The 22,059-nt window shown below is 46.2% G+C and overlaps 2 protein-coding genes across 3 annotated transcripts; both read left to right on the top strand.

Annotated features, from left to right (window-relative positions):
* The first annotated feature begins 1,467 nt into the window (after positions 1 to 1,467).
* LOC123126088 (uncharacterized) lies at positions 1,468 to 3,892 on the top strand. Its single transcript, XM_044546491.1, has 3 exons — positions 1,468 to 2,912; positions 3,018 to 3,218; positions 3,295 to 3,892. The coding sequence occupies exons 1-3, from the start codon at positions 1,482 to 1,484 to the stop codon at positions 3,634 to 3,636; spliced, it is 1,974 nt and encodes a 657-aa protein (XP_044402426.1). The 5' UTR covers positions 1,468 to 1,481; the 3' UTR covers positions 3,637 to 3,892.
* A 1,270-nt stretch (positions 3,893 to 5,162) lies between these two features.
* LOC123126087 (protein FAR1-RELATED SEQUENCE 5) lies at positions 5,163 to 9,912 on the top strand. Of its 2 annotated transcripts, XM_044546489.1 has the most exons (9): positions 5,163 to 5,502; positions 5,612 to 5,711; positions 6,200 to 6,360; positions 6,474 to 6,599; positions 7,096 to 7,360; positions 7,465 to 8,155; positions 8,263 to 8,720; positions 8,834 to 9,115; positions 9,223 to 9,912. In XM_044546489.1, exons 3-9 carry the CDS (start codon positions 6,257 to 6,259, stop codon positions 9,232 to 9,234), a joined length of 1,938 nt encoding a protein of 645 aa, XP_044402424.1. In that variant the 5' UTR covers positions 5,163 to 5,502; positions 5,612 to 5,711; positions 6,200 to 6,256; the 3' UTR covers positions 9,235 to 9,912. The 2 variants fall into 2 exon arrangements, with proteins under 2 accessions (XP_044402424.1, XP_044402425.1); XM_044546490.1 differs by lacking the exons at positions 5,163 to 5,502; positions 5,612 to 5,711; positions 6,200 to 6,360; positions 6,474 to 6,599 and having other exon boundaries at positions 7,220 to 7,355.
* The last annotated feature ends 12,147 nt before the right edge of the window (positions 9,913 to 22,059 follow it).

The following is a 22,059-nucleotide window of genomic DNA, read 5'->3' as shown; positions in this document are numbered from 1 at the left end:
CACACTCAACATTTGTATATTATAACACTGATTTTATAATGAAGAATATAGGGAATACTTTATATTCATTGAACAATTTCTAATATATGATGAATATTTTATAATGCATGATGAACTTTTTGTAATATACTTGAACATTTCCTAAATATACAATTAACATGTTGGCAACACGCAATGAACTTTGTAATATAGGGAAAAAGAACAGTAAAAAGAAAAAATCATAAAAAGGAAAAAATAATATAAAAGGATATAGAAACAGAAATGAAAAGAAAAAAAAATCAGAAAAGAAAAAAACGAACAAAAAACTGAAGCAGCAATGTGCAGCACGTCAACTGGGCCGGCCCACCCGTGGGCGTGTTCTCGACGATTTGCCGCTCGCGGGCGGAAAATAGGAATTGCCGCCTTGGGCTGAGTGGGGGCAATGCTCTGTATCCTGGGCCTAGCATAGGTGGGCTGAAAAAACGAGTGGGGGCATCCCCCCCCCCCCCCCCCCCCCAACCCCCAAACAGCCTTGCATATAGATTCGCCCCTGAACATAGCACCAATGGTTTTGAAATAGAACTGTCCTATTTGAAACCAAAGCTTGAGGTACTACATACTCATAGAGTGGACCCGCTCGTCAAACCTTGTTCTAAAGCGCTTGTTCTGAAGCGCCTAAAACGGCTTTGGATTCTTACGGAGGATAATGATCAACATCAGGTGGTCCTTGATTTCACAATTGGACAAAATGCACATTGATATATTCCTATCTAACCAAGTAATATTCTAAACGTGCACAAGAAATTCAGAAAGGAAATTAGGTAATAAGATTACTCGAGGAAATCAACATGAATCTTGTTCTTTTCGGATTGCAAGGGTAAAAATATCCGAAGAGGCAATTGGCCAACTACAAACTTGTGATTTTCAAAGTTGCATAAATAGTTTGTGATTTTTAAGGTCTTGTCTTTAATTGTTAGCCTTTATTTTTCAGTTCCAAAATGTGTTAGCAGACACAGATGAGTCTAAGTCGGCATTTATGAATTACAAGTTCCTCGCAGATTTTAAATCCCAAGATCACTCAAAGTGCCTCGACGAACTGAGAGCTACCAACTATACACTTTACGTTGCAAAAAAAAATCACTATATTCATCACAAACTAGTCATGAAAAGTTCTAAGTCATGCCAAAGACATGGCATACAAAGTTCTAAGACAGTTTAACACCAGGAACCTGGGGTTGATTTTTCCCTTTTCCTTTTTGAGATATGGGGTTGGATGGCTTGTCCTATCTCTAGAAAGATAGAGATATTGTTGCTTTGTGGGCCGTGATATCAAAGATTGAGCTGGGCCGATATATTTGCCTCATAAGGAAAAAAAAAGTTATACTAGAAAAAAGGGGAAAAAGTTTCCCTAAAAAAAGAAAAAAAAGCAGTGGGGAATATATCATTATATCTGCCTTAAAAAACAAAACAGAAAACGTAGAGGAGATCTTCTCTTTTTCCTGATGGAAGTGCAACCGAGACGCCGCCTCAAGCGCTCGCCGCCGCCGCCGTCGCCGCATGGAGGTCGCCCGGTTTGTGATCCAGACGGAGATGACCACATCAGCGCCCTCCCCCAAGACATGCTCATCCAGATCCTCGTGCGCCTGCGCTGCGCCCGCGCCGCCGCGCGCACCGGCGTCCTCTCGCGCCGGTGGCGTGGCCTCTGGGCCGGCCTCCCCGATCTCATCTTTCGCGACCTCCCGACCGGCAAGATTATAGCGGCGCTAGACCGCGTCGGCCTTCCCGCAGCCGTTTCTCTTCTCGACATCCGTTTCCCGTTTTTTTGGTCGAGGGAGTGGGGCAAGGCCGAAGACTCCAGCGCCAAGTCGCTGCTGCGCGCCGCCGCGCGGGTCTCACCGGAGGAGCTCGTCTTCATCCTCCCGTGGTCTTCTGCTGTAAAACCAGGACGTCCCGTCGAGATCGCCATGCCGTGCTTCCGCCGGGCCACATCGATCGAGCTGGACACGTGTCACCTCCGCCTCAAGCCACCGCCCGCTGGCGAGCTCCCCGTGCTCGAGAGGTTGTCTCTCTCCGGCAACATTGTCGACCTTGGCACCATGATCAGCCGCTGCCCACGCCTACGTGTGCTCAGCGTCACCTTTCGCGACGCCGATCCGGACTCGCTGGAAGCGGCGCTGGCCTCGCTGGAAGCGGCTGCAGCTCTCGGCCTCGTCGTGTCCCTCCTCCGCATCAACCACATTACTATTCGTAGTATGAGGCACAGCATGGGGATGTACAATATTGGGGTCGCTCGCTTCGTGTCCCTTCTGGGTGCCATGGCAAGGCTCTCACCGCAGGAGCTCGTCCTCACCCAGGGCTACCAAGAATGCTATAATGTCGACCTGCCCCGCTTCGACCGCACCACGTCGATTGAGATGAACTTGTACGCCGTCTGCTTCACAGTGCTACCGGCGGGCGAGTTCCCCGCGCTCGAGAAGCTGTCCCTCGAGGGTTGCACCATCCCCGACCTTTGCACATTGGTCACCCGCTGTCCGCGCTTGCGCATTCTCAGGGCGGCCATAGATAATCATACAGACAACCTCACAGTCCACTCGACGTCGCTACAGGAGCTTTACCTTGATGCCCATAAAGACACGGAATGTCAGGGCATTGACATTGTGACTCCATTGCTTAAACAGCTGAACCTGAAGGTCAAGGCCGACATGGACCTCAGTGTCTCTATCGCGACGCCGATGGTGGAGAAGGTCTCATTGAGGCTCTCGTATACAAAGTTTCCTCTTTTATTTGGTTTTTTGTCGCTCGAGAGCATGAGGTTAGAGACCATAGAGTGCGACAAATACAAAGATGGGGGGCTCAGCAACATCAACGACCAGGAAGGGGCGTCTTTGCAGCCCCCTCGCATTCATGTCCTTGTCTTGAACATATTTCCCTATGTACGCCTCTTATCCACTTTGTCAATCCTTCAGATTTGTCGGCTGTATTTTCATACTTGAAGGCGTTTGTTAATTCTCATGCCTAATAACTATTTTGTTTTGCAGAATATTTTTCATTCTGGTGCAGCGCTGCTAAACTTTGCGGATGAGATGAAGAAACTTCTGATTACCAACTTTTCTGCGTTGGAGCTACATCTCAGCACAAAGGGGCATGTCCTTGGAGCATTGATGTTGCGTCTCCTAGGGATGCATCAAATTCGAACCGCTGTACAGAGGCTTAAGGTTATCCTATCAGAGTGGTGCCGGGTAATTCTCCATGATGCTTATATATCTTACGCTCACTACTTTTTCAAAATACATTCTAATGGTTTTTATGTTCTAGATTTCACAAACATCAAAATGTCTTGAAAAATGTCTTTGTAATGAGCCCAAGAACTGGAGGAGCCAAAGTATCTCCTTGACTCATCTTGAAGAAGTAAAAATTGAAGGCTTCAGCGGAGGGAGCAGTGAGATTGATTTCATCACAATGGTATTCAGATGGGCGCCAATGCTTAAAACAATGACCATCAGGCTGGCGTATGACATTAAACAAAGTGTCATCGAAGCTTGCGTCATGAATATCAGCAATATATGTTTGATGTATCCTTCTGTTGATTGCTTTATTTATCCCAATTATTATGGTGAACTGGTTTGGCGTACGCCCATAAAGTTGCCATTCTTCTAGCTAGATGCAAGGTGGTCATTGCTGGAGTGGTTATGGGGCATGATTAAAATCTTTATCAGGCATGGTTAAAATCAATGTGGGCTTTGTTTGCTTCATAGACAAGAAATGCTCCTTGGTGCAGCAAGAATATTTTCCATTAGGAGGATGCAAGCTGTATACTTGGTCTAGATCATCTCATGCTTAATGTGGAACCTATTCCCTGTAATATCCCACAAAATGTTTTCCGTATGGGAGGTGCAACTGTTTGTTAGTTCTATACTTGGTGATGTCTCATGCTATTTGTTTTTCTAATGGTCAGGGGGGGAAGGGCTCCCCACCTGGATATATTTCAAGAGTGAAGTGCATTCTAGGTCCTTGAACTATTTCGAAGGTGTCATGTAGGTCCTCGAACTATAAAAAGTGTCATCTTGGTCCTAAAAAATCCTTGAAGTATAATAAGTCTGTATACATGTGACACCTTTGAAATAATTCAATGGCCTAATTGAAATCTTTGAAATAGTTTGAGGACCAGGATGGCACACACATTGCACTTTGAGGACTTGGATGACGATTTTCATAGTTTGAGGACCTACATGACACCTCTGAAATAGTTTGAGGACCTATGATGCACTTCACTTAGGGGTGTTGCGTCGTTTTACATCTTATCCAGATACAACAGCTGACAGGGGATCACGCCATATGCCGGCGTGATCACGAAGAACATGATATTTTAGGCGATGAGCCTACATAGTCATGTCATCTCTAATGGCACGGATAGTATCCAGGTGTGTGAGAGACACCCCAGTGAATACCATCTGTTTAATTAGAAGGATAAAGGGAGTCAGAGTTGTAGGCAGGTGTGAGGGTGTTGTAGAGGCCCGAATGTTGCTCGTGGGGTTGAATCGAGGTCTGGTGCCAATTCCTCGCTATACTTCCTTGCCACCAAGCAGTTGAAGAAAATGTGATCTCTGCATTCAGAGGCGCGTGAGCATCGAGGGCAGCTGTCATCTTGTATGATATGTTTATGCAGGAGGTTGGCACGAGTGGTCAGGTGAGCAAAGTATAGCAACCATCTAAACACTTTAACTTTGTTTTGCACACGTGACTGGCAAATCTCCATTAGTCCTGGGCTTGATAGTTCAGAAGAAAGAGCCTTGTAGGCCGGAGCGCACTTTCAGCGCACAGCGTCCAGTGCACACGGTATCTGGGTCATGCATGTCCGGTTCGTGATGCGTGCTGTGAAGGCTCTACTCGGATTAGGCACCCAATACAAAAACAATACCAGCGGGAGTACGGTACAAAATGCGTAATTGCCGAGGAATGTGTACCAGGCCAGCACAATATGTTCCTATCCCGCTCCTGCCACATCACCCGCGCCCCACCCCCGGGCCACCCCCCACCACAGGGATCCCTCTCGATGCTCCCACTTCATCCTACGGCTGTTCTTTTCTTTTTTTTCTAATCTAATCATCTTCCCCCCTAATTTTCAGGCGGTGGGGCCGGGCCTTACTTTCTTCCAATCAAAATCAAGCCACGTATGCGGGAACATGGGAAGGAAGCAGGCAAGTCTCGTCCCCACCACAGCCTCCTTGCGCTCCCTCCTCCCTTCCCTCACTCATGTCAGAAGCCGGCGGCGAGGGACCACGGCGCCCAGGTCAGGCGAGACCACCGCCGACGGCGGCCTCCACCTGTTGTTCGTTCTCGTTTTTTTACGTCGGATCCAGGGCCGTAGAGGGCGACCACCACCTAGACACAACATGAAGATGCAGGTGCCAGATCCGGCAGCGAGGAAACCATCGCCGAGTCCCCAGCTCCGATCTACTGAGCTCTTCCCCGACCGAGAAATCTGCATCGCCGATTGGCCCTCGTCCACGCCGCCCCACCTAAGTACGCGAACAGCAGATCCCTGCCTCGCCGTGCCTGGTTTTGTTCCTTCTTTTCCCCTTTGTTTTTCCTATCTCGATGTTCAAATCTGAGCAGCACCTGTTATTGTTAGGTGTGCTTGGTCACGGCAATGATATTTGATGATTTGTGTCATGTGGGATCGACGACCAGCCAGGAGCACGACGTTTATCGGGAGCAGCAGGCCCGTCTGGGTGAGGTCCTCGTTGATGGCTATGTCCTCGCCTACACACAACAGAGCGCATCGAAACAAGTATCTGCTGCCAGCCATTTCCCCCAATTCGAAAAAAAAGCCGCCGCCTAACTTGATCTGGCTCACTCCCGCATGCTGATTTCTTGATGGAGTTTATGGAGGAGACGCGAGATTCTCAACCATGGTTCGGCCGAACCTATGGTCCACGCCGTAGGATTGCCCAGCCTTCTGCACGTGGATCCGTGTACCATTTGAATTCAAAAAAGGATCAATTAAGGCCCAAACAGCCAGAGGCCTCGTTAGTCTCTTTGATTCCAGCGATTAGCTGGCACAGCCCTAGGCCTGCGGAGGCTAGTTTTTTTTTTCATCATAATGATGGATGGCACACTTATCTAAAAGCTTTAGCACTTGAGCCGATGGATTTGGGCAGGACTATGAATAAAAAAGCTATCCTGTGCTCATTCATTTGTGGTACTGTTCATCTTTCAGGCTGCTACATATAGCGGATGAGGAGCCCATTCTGCCAACAACTCCTTTGCTCGCAGCATGAGAGCTCCATCCGGCATGGATAGCGAAGAAGACACCTCTTTAGACCATCAGCACATGGCTGTTGATCTCACTCCTGCCGGCATGGATACGCTCTCTAACAGGTATTTACCCCGTTCAGTGGCCATCAGAAAGATGCCGTCTCATGTTTGATTTACATACTTATCTTTTTTCCCCTGAAAAAATTACTCAAGCACCTGCGACCCCCTCCTTTCAGATCAAACAAAGGCATCACCGAGCTATCAGATTGTTCTAATCCTGGCTGTGGTGTTGTTGATTCAATCACAGCGAATCCAGAGTTCTCAGAACTGCATTCTGGAAGATCGGCACCTAAGCGGAAAAGGTAGTACATTTTGTTTTTTTTACACTGGGATTTTTTAACTATTGTTAGAAGTAGTTTTTCTGTGGTGTACGATGGTGATAATGGCATAATTTATGAACTGCCAAGTGTCGTTTGTGTTGTTAATTAGTCTTGTTCGATATTTACAGCGAGGTTTTCAATCGTGTGAACCATCAGCAAAACGTCAGGTTTTGTGTGTAAATGACAACTATTTTTTTATTAGTACTATTTTAGACTATATTTGCCGCCGTTAAAATTCATCAATGTTTGTGAGTACGACATGATGTTCTTCGGAAAACATATCAACACAGTCTTTTAAGCAACACAATCCAAAAAATCATGCTTAAAAAAATATTTAGCATAGTTTTGTAAGCACACTGTGCAAACAGGTCATGTTTTATTACTCCTCGGTTGTTTTGTTTCTCTACGTTTTTGCTGGGTCGTTACGTTATTATAACTTTGTTTCAATACTCTATAACGGTTTTGCCGAAATATGTAGTAAACGGGAAGCGTTTGAAGGAATGGACTACAGAATTGCCCCTGCAGTAAAAAGTCCGTTCCAGAAGTGTGTGGAGCGCGCTGCTTTTAGGGACGATGCAGATGTGTTCGTTCCAAGTGTTGGAACAATCTTTGATTCAAAGGATGAAGCCTACGATTTCTACAACATGTTCTCTTGGGAGTGTGGTTTTGGTATGCGCTATGGAAAGAGTAGCACTAATAACAAAAATTACAGAACAATGCAGGACATCGCTTGCCAGGGTGCGGTATGCATCATTTTAATCTTAATTGTTTGTTTTTGTCTCGGTCGGATTATTGGTTCATACTTTTTTTGTCTGCCTTTCACTCTGTGTCTTTACCATTATTACAGGGCAAAGAAGAAAGGCCCAACACAACAACATGCCGCACTGGTTGTGAAGCTCGTATAAGACTACATCGAACTGACGACCATGGATGGTATGTGACCGTTTTCATTAACAAGCACAATCACCCACTATCTGTGAAGTGTGGCGAGAAAAAACAGTGGAAATCACATAGCGTTATAAGTCCTTTAGCAAAGGATTTTATTCGTAACCTCAGGGAGAACAACATCAGGTTTGACCAGATATACAACATATTAGGGTCAGGTCTTGGCTCTTCTCTAGGCGTGCCTTTTAGGAAGCAGACATTGAGAACTCTGTGTGCAACCATAGCTCATGATTCCATCGCTGATGATATGGCCAAAACCACTAGTATACTTCAGGATATGAGTGCCACAGATCCGGACTTCAAAGTTTGTGTGCAAGTAGACGGTGAAAGCAGGGTGAAAACAGTAATATGGTGTAATGGTAAAAATCGGCTGGATTATGCACATTTCGGTGATGTGGTTACTTTTGACACCACTTACAGGACCAACCTATATAACATGCCATTTGGGCTTTTTGTTGGTGTCAATAACCATTTCCAGTCTATTATTTTTGGCGGCGTCCCCATGGTTGATGAAAAGACTCCCACATTTGAATGGGCATTCAGAAACTTTATTGACTTGATGGACGGGAAACATCCTACTACTATATTGACAGGTCAGATTATAAAAGTTGTCTTCATACATTGTTGTAGTTTGTCAGGTTATACATATGCTATTATATGTTCGCCTTAGTTTGATCATTCTTCTTTGGTACTCCTACAGATCAATGCAAAGCTATGCAAAATGCTTTACGAAGTACAATGCCCCACACCCGTCATAGGTGGTGCAGATGGCATGTGTTAAAGGTCTTGAAAGAGAAAATTGGACACGTGTACAACAAACATTCTGCCTTCAAGAAGGAATTCCACGCGATAGTAAATGAAGAGACGGATGTAGAATCATTTGAGCGAAAGTGGCATCAATTGATTAAAAAATACAAACTTCAAGGAAACAAGTACCTTCGCAGGATTTTCAAGTGGAGGGACATGTGGGCAATGCCATACTTCATGGGCACATTCTGTGCCGGGATGACCAGCACGCAACGGAGCGAGAGTGCGAATCATCTCCTCAAAAAGTTCATCAGCAGATCATCCCCAATGCACTTGTTTGTTAAGCAGTACAACAAATTGCTTGATTCCAGGAGCCAGGCAGAAGACGAGGCAAATTATGTCAGCAAGCAGGTATAAAAGGCATGCATGTATTTTGTTTGTATAGTATGAGTACTACTCCAGCTACTATCTGACATTATTTTATTTTATCTCACACATTATATACTTATTCCACTGAATAAAAGACACGGCTTGTAATTGGCGCTACTATCGAGATAGATGCAGCGGCTGTGTACACGAAGGCCTTGTACAAAAAATTTTCACACGAACTTTTTAGATCAGGCTCATTTGATGCACGCCGTTCCAAGCCTGGACACGTCTACAAGGTCAAATTGTCGCCGCAACTAGCCTTAACTGATTATGACAAAAAGGTATTCACCGTCAAAGTGGAAGACGGTGGGGACTTTGTCACATGTGATTGTGGATTTTTTGATCATGTCGGCCTGTTGTGCTGCCATTCATTAAAGGTATGCACACATTTTTTTCATTATGGTCCTATGTCATGCGTCTCAAACTCATTTTTACAGCACTACATTAATGATTTCTCATCTGACTCGTAATTTTGTTTTTTCAGGTATTAGTTTAGAACAATATTGGCAAGATTCCACCAAGGAATATAGTCAAAAGATGGACTTTATGGGCAAGGGAATCGAGACCACTGCACCTGGCAAACGAGGGTGAAATGGGGGAGCTGTCTTCCCAAACTACGTATAGAAGAAATGTTCTATATGTGGCTGCTATGGACCTTATCAAGGAGGCAGAATCCGGGTCTGAGTCATTCCAAACGGCGTTCGCAGCTATATGTGAGGCAAAAGAAAAAATTGCAAGTAAGAAGGCTTCAGATATGCTTATTGATACTATCGCCGAACAAGCAAATCCTGTCCGGCATACCATAACTGATGTTGGGTCAGAAACCCAACTTCTTCCTCCACAACGTGTGCTGTCTAAAGGACGACCTAGCTCCCTTCGCCCAAAGAGTCGTATGGATTACATTGTGGCTAAGAAAGCTAGAAAACACTACAAGGACGGCCCATGCCATGCTCATGAAGATACTGCCGGTCCAATGCCACCCCCTCCATCCAAAAAAAGGATTGTGAAGTGTAGCCTATGCAAGATTCCGGGGCACACAAAGGGTAATTGCACTGCTAGGGGAGTCCGAGCGCAAATGTTCTCATGTGGTTATGCAAGTTTATGTTCAGTGTCACTTCATTTAACCTGTAGCGTCCTTGGTGTACTATGTTTTGTACTGTATTTTATTTTTACATGAATCCGTATGTTCATGGATTTTTGTTATTTTTTTTGCGGCTCCATGCATGATGAATTTTCTTTTCTAACTTATATCGACAATCTCTTTTTGTTCTCTTTTTGTTGGTCCTATCTTTACCACGCCTTCAAGAATATAGGACAGGTTTTCACACCCGGCCAACACACGACGCCATAGAACGCCACACCCACGCCACCATGCCGCCCACATCCCATGGTCATCTGGCAGCACCGAATACACGGATTTTCCCATGAGCATACCGCTACCACCCCCATTGTCGTCCCAGGAACAAAGACCTTGACACCATCTCATCCGAGACCCGCCGCTATTCAAGAAAATAGAAGATTGGAAAGGCCCCGTCTTTCGCACCCCTGGCCAGCCCAAGCACAAATACCCGATAGGGCGGCCCAAATGCTGGCCTCATCGACCCGTCCTGTTGCACCCAGTGAGAGACTAGTCCGGTCCTACTACCGGGGCGCGAGACGAGCGACAGATCACGACTGGGAGATGTCCAGCCCTTCGACGAAGGCAGCACACGGACGACGATGGAAGGGAAAGAAGGACAAAACAAGCTGCTAATCGATGGCCGACGTCAAAAATCTCTAGCCGCCGCCGCAAAATGACCTATACAATCGCCACGAGCCACCACCATGTCTTACCGCCTACAGTATCGTCTACGGAAAATGGTCAGATCTAGTTACGCCGAATCGGCTAGATCCAGCTACTTCTATAAGAGGTCACCTTGTGAAGCCTAATGCGTCGACTCTCGCCGATGCCAGCATGCCGCCAACTCTCGCCGCCGAGCCACGGAGAAAGGGTAGAAGAAGCCTCGCCGCCGACGCCAGCTGGCCTTAGTCTGGCGGCATGCCCTCACGATGACTCCGAAGTACGAAACAAGCCGCTCGTCTATTGGCCGACGCCGGATATGTCCAGCCGTCGCCGTGAAACGACCTAGACCAACGCTATGAGCCACCACCACGTTGTGGTAGATGCCACAAACATCTCCATCTCCCTAGAATACCGGTGCACCGCCTATAGTCATGAATACCGAAAACTGCAATACTTAGCGCCGCCGCTGCTTTAACAGGCCATCTCGCGAGGCCTAACGCGTCGGCGCCACCGTGCGCCGCCGACCACCCGCGTCAGCCGCAACCAATAGAGGGTATAAGAAGCCTCGCGCGCTTCCGACGCCTGGCTTTAATCCGGCTGCGCCGAGGGGAGTGGGCGAAGGTAATATGGCTTGCGGCGCTAGGGTTTGCCCTCCGGAGCTGTGCGCGGGAGACATAGGCCATCCCTACAAAGTATGTGAAGGAACTTTTGTATCTTAGCGGCTGGTTGTCGTAAAACTATTGTAGTAATAAAAAATGTGGAGTAGATTGGTTTTCGAATATTTGTTTCATATGTCAATATCTGAATCCTTCGCCTAGATCTAAGTTACCTCCGCGGTAGTTGTATGTTCGTTTGCCACTCCTATGTTCGTTTGCGCCAGCATATACAATTTGTTTTTGAGAACATTTACAGACAAGACAAACATGAACACGTTATATTTGATTTAAGTTTCCGAATCAAACATCATTTCACGCGGACAACAAAGTATATGAAGAAGTAGAACTTAGGCATTAAGTGATGTAGAACACTTAACATAGTCATTAGCTGTCTCATGGACCAGCAAATACAAAACAAAGTGCATTTTACGACTGACAACAAATAGTCTCATACCAAATTACGGACACTAACACTGACAGACCACAACACACACAGTGTGTGAGGGCTTTTAGGTACACATGGCATCATAGACATACAGCAACTTTCAGTCGCAAACATTTTTATAGTGAAGAAAGATGGATAGTCTTCATGAAAATGTTGCTTAGACGCCGTTGATCTTCGTAATGTTGGAATCCATGGTCATGAGCAGGTATCCAAGCACCTTCCTATGTTCGAGCAATCCTTCCTGGAACAGTTTGATTGAAAAATAGTTGAGTTTTCCAACAATATTGTATATGCATTTGATGAACAATAAACATTTCATAGGACACCGAAAAATGCAGCAGCGCAAACAATCTGATACCTGGTCCAGCACAGGTTTGGCTTGGTTGTTCGTCATGTTCCTCGCGGCATATGCAACATATATCGCATCATTTGGGCTGTTTTTTTAAGAAAAATGATGAAGTATTTCAGCAACCTGCAGATATTTCTTACAAATGATAATTAAGACTCAATGTTTGTTAGAGCTAACCTCGCTCCTGGACCCCAGTGTGTTTGAGTTGTTAAAGCCCAGTGCACTAGGAATAGTTGCACCTAGCACAATAGACATGCAGTGACCCAGTGCCAGAAAAAGATCATAAGCTTTACGATGGTGGTTGTCCACAACTGTGGCGGGAAAAATCACCATTGACCACAGGGTCGTACACATGCACTGTTGTATGTGTTCCCTTAATAGTGTAAGCGTAGCAGACCCAATTGACTTTGTCACGTAGTATCACAACTACCTGATATTGGAAAAGAATTGTTATTGTTCAATACTACATTTCTCACAGATTTAGTTCTATCAAAAGATGAGGCAAAGAAAAAATTGTGTACAATTTTGTTGATGTATAGCAAGGTACCTCTTTGCAGTCCTGGACCTTGTATGGTACACTTGGACCCCTGAAGAAGTGCCCTATGGCCTCCAGAGGTGGAGTTCCATTGTAAATATCGCACAAGTCCTAAAATAAAGTTACATTCGTTAGTTGTTTTGACCACGCCGAATTATTTATTATCTTAGGTACTTACCACGAACTCTTGAGGAAGGAAATGACGATTGCGCAAGCGAGAAAGATGCTCACACGCCTTGTGGTCAACCTCATTGAACAGCACAGCTACAGCTGACATCATGTCATTCTCAAATGCACCGCTGAGCTGCTTCTTCAGACTAGTCCCTGTTATAATCAATGGCATTTGTCCAGGGATGTAGATAAAGTTCCTGCATGACACGGATTAGTTGATATCTTTGTTTTGCAAACTTTCGTGTGAGGCTAAATGCCAAATGAATTTCATGCAAAAAGAAAAAAATACCTTGTTAAGAAGTCGTCTGTAGCAGCAAACAGTATCCATCGGTATAGCACCCCAGCACGGGCCTGCTGATTTTGAAGGGACTGTGCAATCGTTTCGTTAGCATTAGATGGGCCAGCTTCCATCTGTTGAGCTGTTCATTAATTCATAAGAAAGTCAATATGTTTTAAAATTTCGTTTAAAATTACTAATTGACAATCTAGAACACTCACCAACAGGGTTCACGATAGGTGCATTGCGTATGTGGTCGAAGATTCTCTGGCTCATATTGTTTTGCCCAGCCGCAGCCATTGATATCATAGTGAGCACATGAGCTTCGTTTTGGAAAGAAAAAAATCTGTCAGCAATTGTTTACTTTGAAAATGAGTAGAAATAAAAAACATGTCACTCAACCAGGTATCTTACATGGTATGTTAGCTACAAACTGTTCCAGGTCTGGTTCATTGTCCATGATAGGTGGAGCCATATCAAGTGGGGTTGCATCGACAACATTTTCTGGAATGTTAGGAGCTGCTACTGATCCTCTTGCCCCTGTAGTGGCATCATGTTTTTTAACCTCATGGAGAAACTCAATGCTTGGGGGACCTAAATCAAAAATGTTTTGTAGATTATCAGTGATAAGCATTAGTTTCTGAAATATCCAACTGCACTAAACATAAGAAAACACTAAAGTCATTCCAAACAACAAGAAGTTTTATTTACTTTTATCACTTTTCTTGTTGCTACAGCTGCCTGGGCCATCATATATTTTGAAGGCACTGGCTTTTGTTAACTCAACAATCCCCTTCTTGATAGTTTCAAGAAGATTCTCTGGTTGCTGGACCGGCATGTCGACGTTTCCTACAATGACATGGACAAATACATGCGAGAGATAGCTTGAGCACTTTTATTCGACCATAAAGTATTGTTGACATCAAATTCACTTTGAAAAACACTTCATGTACCGTCATGCCCACCTTTCGACCCGCTCTCCACTTTAGCCTTTCTCTGGAACACTATTGTAGGCTTAGCTTTTTTGCCTGTAGAAAATTAAGTATTATGGTTTAAATTTTATCCCCTAAAAGGTTAGAAACCTCATGCATCAAAATAGATTTTGTTGTGGCGAACATTTCACCTTCGGTTGGCGGCTGTTGTTCTTCGGCACCTGCTCTTTCTTGTTCTCCGTCTACTACATGGGCTTTTCCCTTTGACATATCTATGCTGCACTTGCGGCTATCTGTCCCAATACTATCCTTTTCCTCGATTACCTTAATTAAGCCTTGCAAGGAGGTTACCAAAGTTTTCAGCTGCCAAATGTGTAAATGCACATAAAAATCAGTGAGATACATGCACCTATGTTGGCTCTTAAGCTGAATAATGAAAATATACTCGCTTACTTGTTCAGGAGAATAGTTAGCATGAGCAACTGATTGGGCTTGCAGAGACGCATCATCTGTCCCAATACTATGCTTTTTCTCGATCACCTTAATAAAGCTTCGCATGGAGGTCACCAGATTGTTCAGCTGGCAAATGTGTACATGCACATAAAATACAGTGAGATTCATGCACCTATGTTTGCTGAATAATGAAAAAATACTCGCTTACTTGGTCAGGAGAATAATTAACATGAGCAAATGGTTGGACTTGCGCTGGTGCGAGTGCATGAGACGCATCTGTTGTTGCGTTTGATGATATAAAGACACCGCCCACACCAGACTTAGCCGGGCATGACTGATTATCAGCTATTCGTGAGCATGGTGTTCCTTGATGCGCAGCACTGCCATTTGTAGCCTCTTCAGCCAGCAGCACAAACTGATAAGAAAAAAAATGAATAAGGTCCCGTTACTTGCTTTTTCAGCCTACAACAAAATGCAGTATGGTCCAATGGGGGGGAAGAAAAATCACCTTTCTCAATTTGAACTTCTCGTACAAACTCCAAGACCCTGCTTTAGTAATGTGATTTATTTGCGCCAAGAGCTTGTCGTTGCTGTAAGCCTTTGATCTTGGGACATACAGAGAGTGCATTGGCGTGGGTGGTCCCATTATTTTGTCGAGGTAAAAAATCTGTTTCGTATAAGACATGTACACATCAATATGTTTGGTCAGACGATGTGTAAAAATAAAAATTGTATTTAAAAGAGCAAACCTGCGGCAGTATTGGGCACGATTCTAGCTTGATGTTCGTCAAGCCTTCACGTTTAGCTTTTTGCACAGTAGCCACATCATCCATCGTGGCGTTGAAAACATGCTTCGCCCAGTTATATTCTGCTACCCTCTCGGTGTCTCCAGCGGCTCTAACCACTTGCACATCGATCTTACCAGGACACAAGACAAATCCTGCAGTGTAGTACATCACATCAAAGTTTTGTCATATTTTCATTGCTGTAAGTAATAGAGGTGTCAGCAACAAAAAGTTCGGACGGCTATGGTAAAAAATGACAAAGAGCGTACTCAAATGTATTTGTTCATACATATTGTAATAAGAGGGTAATTTTTGGTCAGGCGGTGATTTCATCTGGATATGCTAATGTCATGGCCATATTAGCACACATCCGAAAAACATTGTGCCTTCAAAAAGGATTTCAAAAAATTATATCACTTATGTTAACATTTTTTTGAGTGAAAAAGATATGATATGAGCATAGCCCAACATAAAAAGAACCACGGAAATTCGCTGTCTACACATTCTCATTACATACGTATCTGAATAATTTAACAGAAAATAAATGAAGCTCACGTGTAATCGTGGGTTTGCACGAGCGTATACTGCTAATCAAAATAGTAAACTGTTATATCACACTATGTTACCCTATAATAAAAATTCCGTATAAGAAAAGTGTATTGCGAAGCCATATCTACCCAAATATATACCACTATTCAAAAATCATGCCTTATAAAAAAAGCTTTCCAGAAAAAATAACGTATGACAGAGCCATCTCTAGCAAAATTTCTACTGTTCCATTGAACTAGGTTGGCAACAACGAACCTAAACACGGCATTAGAAAGTCGAAGCAGATCTAACAGCTAAAAAAAACAAAAAAAAAGCTAGTACTTTGTTAAACATATGCGTCTTACCAAAGCAAAATGCGAGGAATGACTGTATGAAGACCTTCTCATCGTCCTTATTCTTCTCCTTGCCGATGAGACGCTCGAGGTTATCCCTCGCCTACTCAACCGTCAAAGTGGCTGTTGCCACGCCCTCGACATCTGGTGCCTCCGCCAGGTCAATGGGACCGCTCGGAATGCCAAGAATTGTTACGGCATCTTCGCAGGTCATCAAGACACTATTTCCATGGCCGTCGTCCATGACGCCAGTGTGCTCATCTATCCTAGACAGCACGAAGACAGTGAATTGCCTTTTGTGCTCCTTGTGTGGAGGGATCTCTAGCAGCTTATCTAGTTTGTATCGGCAAAGCAGCTTACGTTCTGCCATACCAAATTTGCTAACTACAGCATGGTAGTGGGATGCGCTCAAACTAGATTGGATGGATGGCTTGTTTTTGTCTCTAGTAGCAGCTGCTGACACTTGACTCTCTGGAGAACCCAGTCTAAGGGATGAACGGGAAGCCATGACTATGTGTGCTCCTATTGCTCTTGCGGTGGGTGAACTGACATGCCTTTTACATTCACATCTACTATTTATAGCACCAGTAGCAGCTCGTCTGTTCAGTTTCCGCGTGGGGCTCACCGCCGGCTGTGGGCCCGCAATCCATACAGTTTGTGTACAAAATGTTGGTGGGAAAAATCAGAACGGCTGCCGATTCAACTTCCTTCTGCTCAAATCGGTACGGTCTCATGTAATACTTGAAAAGATGCTTTTCCCACTGCACGCTTTACTTACACTTAATTGTTGCTACCAATGCAAAATCTTTTCCCTAGGAGGAAACCTATATCCGCCTTACCATAAGTGCATTGGTTGGGTATCTTTTAGCTGGGGATTGCATGCATTATATTTATTTTTTCTTGAAAAGGTTTGGTAGTACTCTATAGTACTTGACCAGCGGGAAGAAAAGAATGTCTACTTGTATGTTTCCTTTAATTTTTGTTAAGAAGGACTAAGAAATCACCCGGCTAGGTACCTTCTATGGAAATCTCCTAATGGTAATTATCCCTGCAGTAGCCCCCGCGACCGTGTCGTCCCCGTGGGCGACCGTTCGCACCTCCCCACTACTCGCAGCGAGCGTTCTCTCCTCTCCTCCTCCTCCCCGCCGCTGTCGCCGGCGCGTGTCACGGGCCTGGCCCGGGCGACGCTGGCAAACTCTGGGCAGCGACGTCGTCGTTGACGACGGGGCAGCGCGGTGGCGCGGGCTGGCGGCGCCCGCCCGACGCAGATCTGGGCCCTTCGAGCCCCATCTAGGCCGGGGCGGGCCTGCATCGGGCGTGGCGTATGCGGGGCTCTCGGGCGACGGTTGCGAGGTGTCCGGCTGGTGGCGGGGTGGCGGCTTTGGCTGTCGGCGTGCAGCATCGCCGTGGCTAGGGCTTTGCGGTCCCGCTATGGGCTCGGCCAGGCCCGGGTCGCCTTTTTTGCCCTGGTTGCGGCGTCCGGTTGGCAATCCGCATCGGTGCGGGAGGCAGAGGCCTCCGGCGCGATGGCGGTGGAGGCGGTTCCCTCCCGTTCGGCTCCGGTGCTTCCGTCCGTGCCATCTAGGTGCATCTCGCATATGCTCGCTTGTCCTCGTGGTGGTGTTCGCAGCAAGACGGCGTGGATGGGTCCAAGACCGTGGTGGCGTGTGCTGGCGGGTGGCAATACAGTGGTTTGGCTCCGTTCTAGTGGGTGTCGGGGCATGGGGGTGCGGGAGAATTCTCTGCCGGCTCTTTTGGCTCCGACGTGGTGACGCCGGTGGGTGCCACCATTCATTCCTGAAAGGCGTCGGTGCTACCCATCCCCCGTTCCCCTTCTGCGTGTCGGGGGAAACCCTAGGACTTGTCCGGACAGCAGCGTCGTTGGCGTCGCATTCCTTCTTGGAGGTGTTGTTTGGTACGCGGAGGTCCGGTGCCATGGCGAGTGGTTGGACATAGATGGAGGGCGCAGCGGTGGCGGACCATTCATGCTCGTCGAGCTGCCGTTGTTGGCATTTTAGTCTTCTTCCTTTTTCTTTTGGAATTGTTTTGCCGTTCGCCCAGGCAGTTACCTTGTGATCGATGTTCGTGCTTTATAATATAAAGCGCGGGAAACCCTATTTCGTAATTATCCCTGCAGTACCTGAAGTTCTGACGGTTGCTAGAAATTCAAACATCTAGATTTTTCTTTTTTTGCAAAACTTTTTTTTTCTTATCATCATTGAGATAATAAAAACACAGGAATTGATCGAGAAAATTCTTCTAGAATTGTTTTTTTTAAGCTAACAATCCCTATATTGCAGCAAGGTGTTGTATGCTTGGAATAGGTAGTACTAATACTACTAATATTCTTTCGTTCGTATGTACTAGTAGTACTAGTATTTATAAAATTAATCTCACCTATACAGTGACCGCAGTTCACGCCTTTTCATCCATAGGCTCCGTTTCCAAGCAACGTTTGACAAGACGATGGATTGAGATGTCACCTACTGTGCCAAACGCATTAAATGCGTAGTTTTCGTTTCCAAAGCTAACGGGAGCCACAGTGCAGCACGCGGGCATCGGGCACGTACTATCATCATGACCTGACCTTGCAAAACCACGGTGACCAATCGGTAGTATACGAGCCGCACAGGATGCAGGCCCTGTTTGGACACTCTAACACAGTTAGAGTTAGAGTTATTTTCTAACCCACTCTAACTCAAATAAGCACCTCTCCACCGGGATAGTTGGGTTAGATGGAACTAACCCACTCTAACCCTCCCTGTTTGGATACTTTTGGGTTATTTGAGCCCCCAACTAACCCAAACTAGCTCTAACCCCGTGATCCAAACAGGGCCGTAGTGCTGCATGTTGACTCATCATGACCTGACCTTGCAAACCCACGGTGACCAATCGGTAGTATATGAGCCGCACGGGATGTAGTGCTGCATGTTGACTAACTGTGCTTGCAACCAACGCTGGCCGATAGAGCCGATAGAGTAAAATAGTAGCTGCACTGGATGGAGCACTGCGTGAGGCTTCTTGAGCAGGTACTGCCAAAGCCTTGTCCGCTAGGTACGAGTAGCACATTGAGTACCTAGATTCGTATTTTTTACCATGATGTAAAACAATGGGTTACTGTGCTAGCTGCACTGGATGAAGCGTTGCGTCAGTCGTCTTGAGCAGGTACCTCCAATCGTAGACCGCTAGATACGGATAGCACATTGAGTACCTATCTTCGTTCTTTTGACCATGATGTAAAAAAATGGGTTACTGTGGCAGTGAAAAATAGTTAACCAAGGTTAAAATTGGTATGTAGTCACTATCTTACCTCCTTTCACCATGATGTAAAATGGTCGGTTCTGTGGCTGGGAAAAACTTAACCAACATAAAATGTCATTTACTGAGGCAGTGAAAAACTTGTCCAAAAGGTTAAAAAATGTTTTGTAAAATACTAGTTTGACTTTTGTCTTCATGATGTAAAGAAAAAAGTGCTACTGTGGCAGATGAAATACTTACCCAAGGTCAGAAAGTTGGTATAGGTATCATCTTGGCTCTTTTCGCGCCCTTTGATGAAAAAAATGTGCCATTGTGGCAAAGAAAATACTTACACAAAATTATAAGAAAGATGTCAATTATGACAAGTAGCGCGTCTATATTGACCATAATTCAAGGATTTAGATAGCACAGTGGATGAAAAAGTTATCGGACATAAAAGAAGTTGCTACGGTTGATTTTTTTCTTATAAAACGTAAGCATTAATGAGTGTTATTCAAACAAGGTAACACATCGGGTGTTTTTATGTTTAATTATATTCGAATGACACGGGATTTTTTTTCTGCATACCATTTTAGAAGAAGACTCTGGAAACTTGAAAAAAAGGACTGGTTCGGGGAACCGCCCCTCCCTCTCTCCCGCCACCCCACCGCCCCCGCGGGCGGCCGGCTGCGCCCATCCTCCTCCCCCGTGCACCCCCTCCCTCTTCCTCCCTGCCGCCGGCGCCGGCGCCCGCTACGGGCCTGGCCCGGGCGGTGATGGTGGCGGCGCCCCCTCCCCTTTCCCCTCTCGGGTGTCTCTAGGCGGCGGCGAGGGTCCCTGGCGCGAGCGGGGTCGGGCTTACGATCGGTGGCATCGTCGCTGGCGGCGGGGCGACACGGCGGCGCGATCTGGCGGCTCCCGCTCGGCCCAGATCTTGGCCCTTCGGGGCCCATCTAGGCCTGGGCGGGCCGGCGGCGGGGTGTGTCTGCTTCGTGGCTTCCTGTAGGCGGGGGAGAGGCGATGAGCGGCAGGGCGCTGGCGGCGACATCACCGGCTTGCTGCAGCGTGGCGGCGGGGCTAAGCGGGCCCGTTTCGAACCTGGCCGGGCCAGGGGTGGTCTGGCATGCCTTGCTGCCGCGTCCAGACGGCTACCGCGACGGCGCCGGAGGTTCTGGCCTCCCCCACGATGGCGGTGCAGGTGGTTCCCTCCCGTTCGGCTTCGATGCTGCTTCTCCCTCCGCGGGGCGCTTCTCTTTGGTCCTCTTGGTCTCGTCTTGGTGTTCGCAGTGAGGCGGCATGGGTGGCGGCGCATCCGCGTTGGCGCATGGTGGTGGGCGGCGGTCTGGCTGGTCGCCTCCGGTCCGTTGGGCGGTTGGGTTGGAGTGCGGGAGAAATCCTTGCCGTTTCTTCGGCTCCGGTGCGGTGACCCTGTGGGTGCCACCATTCATTCCTGGAGGGTGTCGGGTGATATCCATCCCGGACTCCCTCTGCATGCCGGGGGAAACCCTAGGACAAGTCTGGGCAGCAGCGTCGTCGACGTCGCATTCCTTCTTGGAGGTGCTGCTTGGTGTGCGGCGGTTCGGAGCCTTGGGTTGTGGTTGTTTGTCAGGAGGGTGTACCGGTGGCGGGTGATCCGCGCTTTGTCGAGTTGCCGTTGTTGGCATTTGTTTCTTCTTCTTTTTCTTTGGGCTTGATGTTCTGTTTGCCACAACGTTCCTTGTATCGGTGTTGGTTGCTTTGTATTACAAAGCGGGGAACCCTTTTTCGGTATAAGAAGAAGTATTTGCGCTACAATTTTTCTGGTTCAACTAACACAAAAAAGATTTGCAGTTGTGCATGCTTTATACCATTTCGGAATAGCTACATTTTTTATCAAATGTTTTTTGAAGTTGGGTTAGTCAATTAAAATGTGAAGTTCGGTCAGTCGGCTAGTTGAAAGATTAGGTGACGAAGAAGAGAACCTATGTTGAAGATGATCCCCTGGACGTTGTATATTGATCCGTTTGGCGTGTTGTGGGGGTGGAAGAAGGATGGTGGTGTGGGGTGGTTCCGTTGTGTGCGTACCGGCGAAGCGGCATGGTTGCGCCGCTGGTTCCGGCGGGGCCGTGCTGGCCGCTAGGGGAAAGATACGATGACGAAGAAGAGAACCGATGTTGAAGATGTTGTTGGACGTTGGATCTTGATCCGATGGTTATATTGAAACCTATAAATCAATATTCCACTTTGGATTTTCTAGTTGACCGTTTTTTCTAGTCAATCCCTTAAGTTTTGCACAAGGGTCTGCCCTACACCTTCCTACTAGTTAATTGAAAAATATATTCCTTCTCGAAGTCTTTGCCCGGAGTCGTGACCCGTATCATTTATCTCTCCCCACAATATAGTTTTATGGTGCATTCTTCACCGTATTTTTTGTTTTGTTTTTTAGTAAGCATATAGTAGTAAACATGCACATTTTTTAAAAGTGTGTGATTTTTGCGAGTAGTTATTGTTTAAAAAAAAACATAGATATATTTTTCACACAATGATAAACGATGGCCCACTTAATCCATTTATTGAAGAAAGTTGACAGGCAAACATCTACAACACTATCATACACTTGTCCGTGTACAAAATGGATATCGATGATGCCATTTACATGATAGTCTTGATTTCCCAACTCATTAGCACATAGGCTATCTCTAATCAATAGATCAAACATTATTGAGGTCACGCGCTAACGATTCTAATGTGTAGAAGTCCGCCTCTGACCAATCCTCAATTTGCTGGGTGTAATCAGGTGCCTACAGCGACATTAAAAAAAAGGTTGTATGAGTTTTA

Source organism: Triticum aestivum, chromosome 5D, assembly GCF_018294505.1.
Source record: "Triticum aestivum cultivar Chinese Spring chromosome 5D, IWGSC CS RefSeq v2.1, whole genome shotgun sequence".
In the NCBI taxonomy this organism is placed as follows: domain Eukaryota; kingdom Viridiplantae; phylum Streptophyta; class Magnoliopsida; order Poales; family Poaceae; genus Triticum; species Triticum aestivum.
Note: the sequence above shows the minus strand (reverse complement) of the source record. Positions and strands in the feature narration are given on the sequence as shown.